The sequence below is a fragment of the Gavia stellata genome, chromosome 2 (assembly GCF_030936135.1).
Source record: "Gavia stellata isolate bGavSte3 chromosome 2, bGavSte3.hap2, whole genome shotgun sequence".
Taxonomy (NCBI): Eukaryota; Metazoa; Chordata; class Aves; order Gaviiformes; family Gaviidae; genus Gavia; species Gavia stellata.
Genome location: NC_082595.1, coordinates 66,083,262 through 66,096,541, shown reverse-complemented (window position 1 = coordinate 66,096,541; position 13,280 = coordinate 66,083,262). Strand labels below are relative to the sequence as shown.

The following is a 13,280-nucleotide window of genomic DNA, read 5'->3' as shown; positions in this document are numbered from 1 at the left end:
CTCTGGAAATGTTGACAGTATACTAGCATCCATTGAACTCTCAGTAACATGCTTTTGACTTTTTATCCCTCTACATGTAGTACCACCTTACATAATCATTGGCTCTGATTACCAAATGGCCAATTTCAAAATTGGAACACAGCAGATATAAGCATATATTTTAATGCAATAATGCCTGATAGACTTGCTTGATTCTCTCTTGAAACCTTTTTTAGAAAAGTTCTTTATCACAGAGACCTTGTTCACAGATACCAGTTACTCCTTTCTCCCATCTTTCCAGGTTAATTAAACAGACTGTCTGAGAGTTCATGTTTTCTGAATGGGAAATAATCAGTCAGAAAAAGAGATTTCTATTTGTCACATCAGGGTTAGATCTGGGCACCATAGTTATCTTATATTCAAAGTATTGATCTGAGGTCAGGAAGAAGAAATAAAATAATTTCATTCCTATATAACCATATAAATTTATTAGTATAATTTAAACATACTCGTATATTTTTAAAGTAAAATGATGGGAAGAAATGTTACTGGGCAAGACAAATTGTTTTTAAAAGCAAATTTTTTCCAGGCTCTCAGTGACCTTTTTAATGTTACTTAAGATATCATGGGTTTACATTATTATATTTTAAAAGTTACTGTATCATTAAAAAAATGGTGCTCATGACACAATGTGACTAATGTTATTTTTCATAATGTATTAACAAAGCGCTTCTTCTTTACAGCTGTTGGTAAATCTGTGCAGATTGGTGCATGATAATGATAATTTGGCTATAATGTTAAAAATTATAGGTATTAAAAACTAGTGTGTGTATGTGTGAAGATCTTTATCATGTTGTTTTGATATTAGAAAAAAAGTCGGTAGCAGTAGCTGAGGTTTTATGGCATGCATCTGTTTCAAAAGTTCTCCGTATGTAAGAGAAGGAGAGATTTACAAATAACTTGTTTTGGCACTTGCATTCATCTAGTGATTTTGTGTAGTTAAGCACTTTTGTACTTTGTGCTGGATTTTATCACATATTACATGGAGGTAACAATGCAAAACACACAAGATAGTGATCCCCAAAGTGGAATGTTTATTGGGGGGAAAAATACTTATGACCCTTTTGTGGAATAGAAATGGAAAATTGAAACATTCAAATAGTTATCCCATTTGTGAAATTAGGTAGTAAAGAGCAGGACCAATTTTTTTTTTGTAATTTTTGCCAAGATGCGTAGCCAGCTGACTTTTTTTTTCCCTCTGGATTTTGTGTTTGAGAAAATGATTTGAAAATTGGAGAAAACCAGGATGGCTTGTGAATTAAAAATGGCAATTCTTTTTCAACTTTTTTTGGTGGAAAATGCAGGCTTTTTCATTTGAACAATTTCAGAACAAATTTTTTTTTGACTTGTATAATTGTTGTAAAAACGATTTCAGATTTTCTTTTTCCTTGGAAAATAATAAGGACACCTACATTACTCACACTATTTTAGACACTACATATTGTCCTTTTTAATAAAATATTACTATCAATTTTTTCCAGTGGTTTCTGTTTCTGAAGAAACTGTTACTGCATCAGTATCACACTGATGACTGTATTTTCCCTATTGGTTATGGTAAAAGAACTTGGTCATATAAATGTTTTTTTCAATAATGACAACTGTGATGAAAAATCCTAGTGGATTTCAGGTTCAGTAAAAACAGTTCTAGTATATCAAGATTAATAGGAGATCTGAATTATCCTGGATGTCACTGCGAAAGATATAGTATTTAAAGATCGTTTTACAATTGCTCTTGAGTATCTGGCTTGGACTGGCCTGTCTTTAAACATTCTTCATCACTGTGATCCTTCAGGTGTTGATCACTACTAAAATCTAGTGAGCTTTTGCTAAGTGGTTATCATGACAGTAAAAACTTGAAGTGTTCATCTATACAGCAGTCACCTACTGTACACAGTCAATAAAACTTCATGAGCTACAGATTAAGCTGTAGCTACGTGATGCCATATTCCCTACTGTTATTGTTATAGGGCAGAGATGAACTGCCATATCATTACCATTGTAAATGAAGAAGTCATATATGAGACCATTAAAGCAAGCTAAGCATTAAATACACATTTTACTACACCTTTTAAGTTTTCTCTCTCTGTTTTGAAGTAGCAGTGAAAATTCAGCCATTTCTTCTAGGATGTGCTGCTGGTTGTATATGAGAACTGGTGTTTCTGCCTACTATGGATCTATAAGCTGTGTTAAAAATAAGACCAACCCCAATACCTGCATTTTTCAAGCTGTTAGACAGAGATAGGCATTGGCTTGGCTGCTTGTCCACATATCAGTGGCAAGATTTATGACTCTTCTGTCTGCTTATCTGAGAGCATGCAGTGCATTCCTGAATTTGATTATTAATAAGGCTATCCTGAATACAAGGTACAACAGCAGTAGAGAAGAACAGCCTGCTTGGGAGGGAACAACATGACTCAGTATGCTATAACAGCTTCTGGAAACCGATATGCCTTTATAATTGAGTATACCTGAATTGGAAAGCCAATCCTTTTTATTAATTTCCTTTCCATTTTACAAAAAAATGCAGAGTAATTTCTGGCTTGTCTTCCAGTATTAAGGCAGTGGATTTACACAACATTTTCTTTAAAAATACTCAAAGTATTTTTTGGTATTATTTACATATTCAGTAACAAACATAGGAACATAAAGGTAAGGCCAAGGCAGTTTAAAGTTGTCGAATAAGTTTCTACTTGCATCTTATGCAGCAATGGAGAAAGCACCCTTTAAAACTTCCCATTCCTGTCAATGTCTGAACTCATTTATGTGCTTTTGCTGAGCATCCTGAAAATATCTGAAGCATAGACTTCCATGCATGCTTAAAATGGCTCTTGTCTGGAGAATAACGAGTTGTTTTGTGACTATATTCTGATATTCAGTCTGCCTAAGCTCCTGCTCTGCTTAGTGTGTGAGTTCAATTTAAACTGCTTAGAAATTTAGTTAAAAAATGGTGGTGCCCTGTGCGTAGTGTTAGGTTGGCCAAAGCTAACAGCTGTTACTCATTATGGAGGAGCCTGGCATTTTCAGCCATTCTGCATATTAGTAGGACATGGTACACTTTGAGAACCTGTTGATTTGAGTCTCTTCTTAGTGTGAATGTTAAGAAGAACCTACACCTGCCAGCATCCAAAATATTTAATTATGGGATGTTCCTCCCCCACTGCTTGAGCAGACAGATACAGAAGTAGAATAAAACTGGAATGAAAGGAGCCTAGTGGAAGTTTGACATCCTACAGGTCAGAAAACTGCTAGGAAACTGCAAATATATGGTCTAATCTATATTCCTCTAGGGTTCTTATTTTTAATCCAGTGTCTAGCTAGTGTAAAATGTGAAAATATTCAGGAGCAGGAATCAGAAGCTATGTTTTCCTTCCTCCTAGCAAAATAATCCTCATCATAGGACAACAGAAACAGGTTATTCTATCTCTGTTTTCCTTAGGAATGGAAATTTCCCCTAAGGCAGACACACTATATGCTGCCAGCTTTGCAGGGGATACATTTATCAGAGGGACAGAGAATATGTGAGTGAGGGAAGAAACCACTGAATGGTGCACGTGGGAAATTTCACGTCGTTGCCACTCACAGGAGATAGAGACTTTGTCATCTTCAAAAATTGTCTGACTATGTGATGGACTGGCACTACCATTAGGAATTACCCAGATCTGAGAGGTCAAAATCCGTATTTATTTTTATTTTATCTTATGCTGAGAGTAGTGGCTGCATCTTTGACAAGGAATTCCCCATCTCAAGAATTTAGAAATGAGCAGAATGAAAAATACAGGAATAAAGAAGGAAGATTGTATTGCGCTTCAGACACATTGAAATGAAAGAAGAAATCTTCCAATATAAAATTTTCAGGGAGAAGAAAGAGATATTCTAATGCTTATTTCCCTTTATGAATCCATTGTAACTTAGGATATAATTTTTTTTTTAATAACTGTTTGTGTGATACTGTTTTATTCAAACACATTTGAATAACTGCTTTCCAGATGCCTTAGGAAAGCCTATAAAATCTATCTGAATTTTCATTATGTTCATGGAAATATCTTTTTATTTTTCTTGTCTCTTAATACCTATACTTATAATTTATTCACTAATTTTTAGCTTTCTGCAGCAATTTTTAAATATTTTCCCCAAATCAAAATGGGATCCTCCTATATGTCACAGTTTGATTTGTAATGTTTAGATGCTTGCTGTAAGTCTTAAGCAGCACAAAATCTTATTGTCACTATGTTTTCCTGAACAGACCACTTCATTAATTTCAAAAGCAGTAGCTTGCCTTTCATGTTAATAATGCGTCATTGTGCAAATAAACATGGTATTTTTTTTCAGTTTTAACGTGTACTAGACCTATATTTACCTGAATGTTATCCAAGTTTCTTTTGCTTTAGCTTCTGAAGTATTGTTAATATTGGTTACTGATTATATATGCATTCTATGCTTAATCAGTTTGGATAATTTCCCTGGGTATCTGAATTTTTCTCAAGCATCTGCCTCTCCCATCAGTGCCTCATTCTCAGTTTTAAATGACTAATGGTTAAATAATTATTAGTCACGTCTTATCTCAGTGGTTAGTGCTTGTGCTTTTAAATTAATCTTATTTGAGCATCTGCCCCTAGGGCTCTCACCAGGAATTTAAGGGCTCATCTGCAGGTAAAAAGTTAACACCTCCATCCTGTAGTGAGAAACAGGTTGGAAGAGGCAGGAGGTTTGCAAAACTGAAAAGCCTTTTCATATTTAATAGTATCAGAAAGGGAAAGAGTTGATAACTAAATACACATTCTTTCTGCTTTAGAAATGTTTTATCTACCTGGCTGCTCAACAAGACTGTTTAAAATACTGAATGTAGTTTGCAAAGTTCAGTCTGACTCAAGCCTGTACATTCAGATTCTGAGAGCTTCTTGCTGAGAAAGTAGCAGAGTGTTGAATAAATTTTTTTAGGCAATTCAAAGACAGGTAGCAACATTACCTTGGAAATGAATAAGCAGAAGCTAGGAGAAGGTGAATGATAAATGTTTCTTGCACAGATACAATGCCTGGCTTGTAATTAGTGATCCTCAGGTGATGGCCATTGACTGTCCATTAGTATTGACAGATGCTGTTAGCATGAGGACTGAAGAGACCATATGGATGCTGATTGTTTTTCTGAGGCATTCCATGTCACCACAGTAAGGACATATCTTCAAATTACTTTTATTGTCACTGTATCCTTGGCTTTTCCAGACTCAAGAATAAATGATGTAACCCCAAAGTATATATATGAATTTACATTTCATGGGCAATGGTATCTCATTAATGAGAAAAGAACAGCTGAAGCACAGCACAATTTCACAAACTTATTTGCTTCATGTAAGATTAAGGCTGGCTCAGAAGCATTCTAGAAATTGCCTATCATTTGCGGCATGTCCTCCTCTGGCAGTACGCTTTGTTTAGGGATGCTTTCATTGCATGATAGAGCTTATGCAGGCTGTAGTTGCTTAGATTCCTATATTTGCTGAGAATGATGTTAGCACGTACATGCAGCTCAGTGCAAAAGAGCAAAATTTGAACCCTTTGCTCAACGTATTTATCAGTTCAGACACACAGTCATGCTAAAATATCTATACGTCTTCATTTCTGGAGGCAGTTTGGGGCATCCCAGTTACATGCTCCTTTATATGTTGCATTTTCAGTGAACTTTCCAGTTCATTATAGCTGTATCATAAGTCTAGAAGAGTAGAAAACAAGAATCCAGAAATCTCCCTCTCCACTGCCACACACATAGGTGGTGGTCGATCTGGAAGAGGTAAATGTAATCATTTCAAGTTTAACTGTGTAAATAATAATTATATATTCTTCATCCCTCTCCTATATTGCTTCTAAATAGTGTGGTTAGTTTATATTACCACATTCTCTTTATTCACATTAGTAAAATGAATGTTGTATGGAAAAAAAACAAACAGGTTTTCTTTAAGGTAAGTTTGATTTGTTGCTGGGTTATTTATGGTTTGACTCAAACTTCACCAAAATCATGAGATAATTTCATGAGTTGCACTCTATCAGGTTTATTAAGTTAAAAATTTCAGGCTGATTTTTCCCAAACTGATGATTAAAGATGTTCTTGTATGCCATTTTGGCTTACTAGTGGTTTGTTTTTTTTCTTCCTTCTTTCTCCCACTACCAGGAGGCATTTTTGAGTGTGTGGAATCTGGTCCAATGGGAGCAGAAGAATTAGCCTTCAGATTTGCTGTGAACACAATCAACAGAAACAGAACTCTTCTGCCAAACACCACGTTAACATACGATACCCAAAAGATAAATCTCTATGACAGTTTTGAAGCATCCAAAAAAGGTAACCTTTTGCATATTTAATTTTTTTTAATGAGAAGCTATGAGTCACTTGGTTTACCTACCTGAAAAAATGTCTGTCCAATAAAGCCATATGCAGTGAAACTGTACAAGCTTGTGGCTGACATCAAAGAACTGCTTTAAAGACCACCCCTTGAAAGCTGTAATGGTAACTACTTGAAAATTACATTGTCACCTTGGTCCCACTGCCCCTGTCTAAAAGCTATTTCTTTAAATATTTAAAAATCTGAAATAAATTTTTCTGAGCTTTGTGACTAGGGTGTTTTTGAGACCAGCTTCTTTGGAGTAAGAAAACACTATCTCAGACTTTGTCCTGGAAAATGCCAAGTGCCCCCAAATTCTAGTGAACTAGGAAGAATGCTCCAATTAAATTTTAAACATTCAATCACTTTAAGTATACCTCCAGAAATACCTTTAGCATATGAATGTCTTATATAGTTAATCAGGTGGGGGCTTCAAAGGGGAACAAGTAGTTGTAGTTTTGTGCATCTTTTGTCAACGAGGCATAAAAATAGGCCTAATTATTTAGTATGCTTAAGAATATTGCTATCAGATGAGTGTCTAGCCCTGAGTTCAGCAGGTTTCTCCTAACTATAAATTATTTGTTTAAAGAAAAACTAAAAGTTAAAAATAATTCTGAACACTTTTCCTAAATTTTCAAATCTTTGATTCTCACAAAAATTGAAGTTTTCAGATTGCTTTACATTCAAGTCTATGACAATAGATGCAAGTTGTACTGTATCATTGCCATACCCTAGGAGAAAATACAAAGCTTGGTGTCAGAACTCAGCAGAACTTAATTTTGCTCTGTATTACATGTTCTTTAAAACCTTTTTTTTATAAATTGAAGAGCCAATTTCATATAAATTTTGTCCTTAACAAGAAAATAAGAAGGGTGAAAGAATCAGAGGTCAACCTATGCCTAGCAAGATGGTTTCTTTGCAGAGGAGAGTGTGTGGAAGAAGAAACAGGCAAACAACACATTTAACAAAGTATTTTTGAGTTGTTATTCTGGTATTTTGGATGATGGATTTAAGCAGGTTCTAAAAGACTACTCTTTCCTTTCCATCTTGGCCAACAGTGTATAAATGGGCTGATCCTTAATTCTGGCACCTTCTTTCTCCTTTCCTCCTCATCTTCCAAATTCAAATGTTTCCTAACTCCAGCACATGCTGTCCTGTGAATTTTAATGGGACAGTTTCTCTCCATTCTTGAGGGAGGATATAGAAAGCAGAGAAATTTGTTCTGCGATCTTTAATTCTTTAAGCCTTTCCTGAGACAGCACAACTACTTTTAGTCCTTACTTGGAGTTTGCTTGAGGGTGAAAGCTAGCCAGAATATTATGTTGCTAAATCTTCATAGATTATAATAGCTGAAGTTAGAATGGCAACATGCCATTGATTGGATATATTGAATAGATTGTATATATTCATTGCTCCCACTTACAACTTGGATGAGAACGCAACTCTTTATTTGTAACTGGTCAGGCTGTATCAAAATCTGTGTAATCTTCCAGTGCTAATAGCTTTTTGCTTCATCAATTCACAATACAGCCAACTACGTTTGTGCTGACAGGTGCTTTAGTTCAGAATCAAAGGCTAAAGGTTAACATAAAATGGTTCATTTTATTATGATGGCTCCAAAGCAGAGTTTTAACAATGAGGTTTAAGTATTTGACTCGTTTTGTGGTTCATGATTATGTCATGATTAGTGAGCAGGCAGGCGCTGCGTCAAAAATAGCCTGTTCAGACCTTTTAGTAACACATACTTTGAATACAGATGAAATATTAATGTTTTTTTAAAGGTATTGTATGAAAGAGCAACCTGAAGGCAAGATGATATTTCCAAGATACTGTTTCAGTGAAGAATAATGTAAATGCAAACAAAATATTCCTCAATGCACTAGAAAAATTGGTATGCATCTGATAGAGCCAGTGCCATATTAAATCACGTGTGAAAGCATTGCATTATTCAAATCTCAGAAACAGGAAAAAAAAATGCCCATTGAAAAGCCATCTGGTAGCTATTGATGTTGTTAGTGATCCCATTTACTGACATTTGCATAAAGCTTGTTGATTACTCTTAGGAAGGGCAATATTAGCATAAATGTTTTTTTATAAAGCTAGTCATTTAGGCCCTGATCCTATGCTCAGAAATGCAATGGAGATCCTGTGTGTATATGACAAGCTCATTTAAACCACCGGTGCTCTGAAGTAATGAAGAAGTGTGCCAGCATAGTTTCTGGAATGCACTTGGAAGACTTAGCAATATTTTCATCATGTTGAAAAGGTTGTGCCCAATAAAACAATTAATTTTTACTTGCTGGGAAAAGGAACACAGCAAGATATGTTTTTGCTGCTTGTTTCCTCAGCTGTCAGGAACATTGGTGGTAGAGTAACAATATTAATTAATCAAACCTCATACAAATACTCTCATGTAGATTGGATTAGGGAGATGCTTCTCATTACTTCTCTCTACCAAATAGGATGTTTTCTTACAAGACAGAATCTCTTGATTTTTCAGAACTGCATACTCATAAAGGTTATGTGTATGGTAGTGATCTAAACAGGAGCAGGGCATGGGCTGAAACACTAGTCTGCAGTATTGACCAATTTTCCTGCCTTCTTTTTGGCATGCCCCAACTAATATTCTACAGGATAATACTGGAGACTACTGTGGGAGATAACACAGACCAGAGACTGGTAATGCATAGTACAGGTAGGGCCACCCTATATTGGAAAGAGGAGAGCTAAGCCACTTGAATGCAGCAGTATCTTGTCAGCGATTTTCAGGGCCAGTTTTATCTACTAATATAGGTGTAGCAAAACTGAGTATTTCCAGTGTTTAAGAAGAGATACTGATTTTTTTCCATTAGCAGATAGCAACTTGATTTTCTTTTAGGGAAAATATTGACCCTTAATTTTTGCTAGTCAACATGCCTACTTTTCAGATACAGACATTCAAATGTCCATTTCAATGAAATTAATCATTTGGCTGATACTTAACTAAAATCCACTTAACACATAGAATTTCTGAGTAGTTAGGATCTCAGCAGAAATAGTGTTGACTGACTGAGGAAGAAGTTAATGCTTAAACAGCCTAGGTTAGAATACTGTCCCATATGGCCCTTTTCCAAATGTAAGATGCAGCTGAACATAACTATCTTCTCTTGTCACTGCTTTCTAAAAGATACACAATTGCTGGTCTTTGTGACTTCCACTGACATAGAAGCGTTTATTAAACATAGCTGAGTGCTATTTCGATGTTAAGTGTTGCTATTTATTTGCTCATAGTGAAAGCTTAGAAATGTATGCTGAAGTTGAAATCTGTAAGTGAAAGTGTTACACAAGAAGGGAGCTCTGTCAGCAATAAAGTTGTATTTCATGGAGTGCCTTTTGTTTAATACGAATTATGCAACACCTGGCACACTGCCTTCTTTCCTCTCATCATTGACAGACTTCTGTCTCCTCTTCAGCCTGTGATCAGCTGTCCCTTGGGGTGGCTGCCATCTTCGGACCATCCCATAGCTCCTCAGCTAATGCTGTGCAATCCATCTGCAACGCTTTGGGTGTTCCACATATCCAGACCCGCTGGAAACATCAGGTGTCAGACAACAAGGACTCCTTCTATGTCAGCCTCTATCCAGATTTCTCTTCACTCAGCCGTGCCATCCTTGACCTTGTGCAGTTCTTCAAGTGGAAAACGGTTACTGTTGTTTATGATGACAGCACTGGTAAGGCTAAAGCATTAGACTATGTGCAGATATATTCACATGTACAAAGAGAGGAGAGGAGCGGTGTCACTACTCATATTTCTTAATTTAAGAAATCTTAACTAAGTTACAAGAATTTCTATTGGTAAGGTAGTATATAACAATTAATGTGGATTTATTAGCATAAGTATTCTCATAAGTATGCTTCAGTTGCTGAATTCTGTGTGTTTGAACTCACAGCTGTCAATAAATCAGTCATCCTCTATCTGCATTTTCTGCAGTGTCTTTAACAGTTGCTAACAGCTATGTCTTTTGATTTTATTTAAAACTTAAATTTTGAAGAAAAATATGGTAGCTTGAAAGATGTACTAGTATGCCTGGTGAAATAGAAGACCTAAATTCTAGTGCTGCTTCTGGTATTAGTTAAGTCAGAAAACAGATGCCCTATTTGTTTGGAATTTCAGTATCTGCTTTTTCAGAGAGAATTGTGGAAGGAGCCCTGTTTTTAGCTGCTAGAAATTGAAACAAAAGGAAGTTTGGAGGCTTGTTTTGCAGATGAGTTACATGAGTTAAAAATGAACGTCTGACTTTCCAGCAGAAATACACCGGTTTGCTGCCTTTCCCTTACCTCACCCTAAAATTTGTTTTGCCCTTCTGTTTTGCCTTGACAGTGACATCTTTGAAAAATGCTTTAAAAACTTGTTTGATTTAAGGTCTATCTAGTGGTGGTTAGAACTAAGACCTTTGTAAGAGGAAAATCTGAATGTAATGGAAGATGCAAGGAAGGTACTTAGCCAAATGAGATATATTTAATCTTCTTGGAAATGTTGCTAACTTCTTCCATGCTGGTTGAGCTGTCATTGGCAAGAAAAGAGCATGGTGAGCCTCAAACACTTCTCAAACACTTCTCAAACACTTCTCATGGTTCAATGAACTGGAAGACTGCTGATAACCTTGTTACATAATGCTACTATCTATCTAAATCTGAAATAAAAAAAATAAGATCAAGAAACAATATGTGTTACATGTGATGCTACCTGTAGTGAAGACTAATTCTGCTGGACAAACAGCAGCTACAGCAGGACAGAATGCTGTTCAAACAAGATGTGTGTATAGCTATCAAAAGGTGAGAAGGGCACAGAGATGGCAGTGCATAAAATTATTTATAACTAATTTTTTTTTCTTCATGCCTTTTAAAAAAAAAAGCAAGGCAGTGAAGTTGCCAGGCCAAGCCAGCACGGGTTCATGAAAGGCAGGTCCTGCTTGACCAACCTGATCTCCTTCTATGACCAGGTGACCCGCCTAGTAGATGAGGGAAAGGCTGTTGATGTTGTCTGCCTGATGTTGTCTACCTGGACTTCAGCAAAGCCTTTGACACTGTTCCCCACAGTATTCTCCTAGAGAAGCTGGCGGCCCGTGGTTTAGACAGGTACACTCTTCGCTGAGTAAAAAACTGGCTGGATGGCCGAGCCCAGAGAGTTGTAGTGAATGGGGTGAAATCCAGCTGGCGGCCGGTCACAAGCGGAGTCCCCCAGGGCTCAGTTTTGGGACCGGTCTTGTTTAATGTCTTTATTGATGATCTGGATGAGGGGATAGAGTGCTCCCTCAGCAAGTTTGCTGACGACACCAAGTTGGGAGGGAGTGTTGATCTGCTTGAGGGTCGGAAGGCTCTGCAGAGGGATCTGGACAGGCTGGATCGATGGGCTGAGGCCAACTGGATGAAGTTCAATAAGGCCAAGTGCCGGGTTCTACACTTCGGCCACAACAACCCCAGGCAACGCTACAGGCTTGGGGACGAGTGGCTGGAAAGCTCCCCCACAGAAAAGGACCTGGGGGTGTTGATTGACAGCCGGCTGAATATGAGCCAGCAGTGTGCCCAGGTGGCCAAGAAGGCCAACGGCATCCTGGCTTGTATCAGAAATGGTGTGGCCAGCAGGAGCAGGGAGGTGATCATGCCTCTGTACTCGGCTCTGGTGAGGCCGCACCTCGAATACTGTGTTCAGTTTTGGGCCCCTCACTACAAGAAAGACATTGAGGTGCTGGAGCGTGTCCAGAGAAGGGCGACGAAGCTGGTGAGGGGTCTGGAACACAAGTCTTATGAGGAGCGGCTGAGGGAGCTGGGGTTGTTTAGCCTGGAGAAGAGGAGGCTGAGGGGAGACCTTATCGCTCTCTACAACTACCTGAAAGGGGGTTGCAGAGAGGTGGGTGTTGGTCTTTTTTCCCAAGTGACTAGTGACAGGACTAGAGGACATGGCCTCAAGTTGCGCCAGGGGAGGTTCAGGCTAGATATTAGGAAAAAGTTCTTTACTGAGAGAGTAGTGAAACATTGGAATAGGCTGCCCAGGGAGGTGGTAGAGTCACCCTCCCTGGAGATATTCAAGGAGCGTGTGGATGTGGCATTGTGGGATGTAGCTTGATGGGCATGGTGCTGTGTGGTGTTGGGTGGGTTGTGGCTTGTTGTTGTTGTGTGGTGGGTTTTGGTTTTTTGTGTGGTTTGGTTTTTTTTTTGTTTTTTGTTTTGTTTTGTTTTTTGGGGGGGTTTTTTTGGTTTTTTTTTTTTTTTTCCCCAGGTTGGACTTGATGATCTTACAGGTCTTTTCCAACCTTAGTGATTCTGTGATTCTGTGATTCTGTGATTAAGAGGCTATCTCCCTAAAAGTTTCTTGGCTGATGTCACAAAAAGCCTCAGGTAATCAAACTTCTGATTTCAAGTTTAGCTTTACAGACTTAGAGCAAGAAATATGTAGCTTGTTTATTAATGTTTTTTGATTTTTTTTTGTTTGTTTTATTGTTCTGAAATAGGACAGGAAGGGAAAAAATCCTCAAATTTTAATCAAATGATGATTGAAAAAGTAATTTGTGGTTCAATGAAACAGTTATAGACTTGGGTTTACAGAAATTGGAAATATTTCACTTTGATTTAAATCATTTGGAGACTAACTATTTTTGCAATAAACAGGTGACCTTTTAAAACAAGTCATATGTTTTAACACTTTGAAACTGCTGTGCTCAATATTTTCAAGCAATTTTCTCCCCTCCCACAAAAAAAAAAAAAACACAACACAAAAACAGCAAAAGAAATATTTCATGTTTAATGGGCTCTTTAAACTCCATGTTTTCTGAAAGAGATATGTTGTTAACAGTCATGCTGGACCTGATCTTTTCATAAAGTATGTTTTGAAGT

The 13,280-nt window shown here is 37.2% G+C and overlaps 1 protein-coding gene across 1 annotated transcript in view; it reads left to right on the top strand.

Moving 5' to 3' along the window:
- Positions 1-13,280, top strand: part of GRIK2 (glutamate ionotropic receptor kainate type subunit 2) — a 430,922-nt gene that overhangs the window by 130,172 nt on the left and 287,470 nt on the right. Inside the window, exons 2-3 of the mRNA XM_059835498.1 lie at positions 6,200-6,367; positions 9,860-10,117. Coding sequence (XP_059691481.1) covers positions 6,200-6,367; positions 9,860-10,117 — 426 coding nt within the window. The remainder of the gene's footprint in view (positions 1-6,199; positions 6,368-9,859; positions 10,118-13,280) is intronic.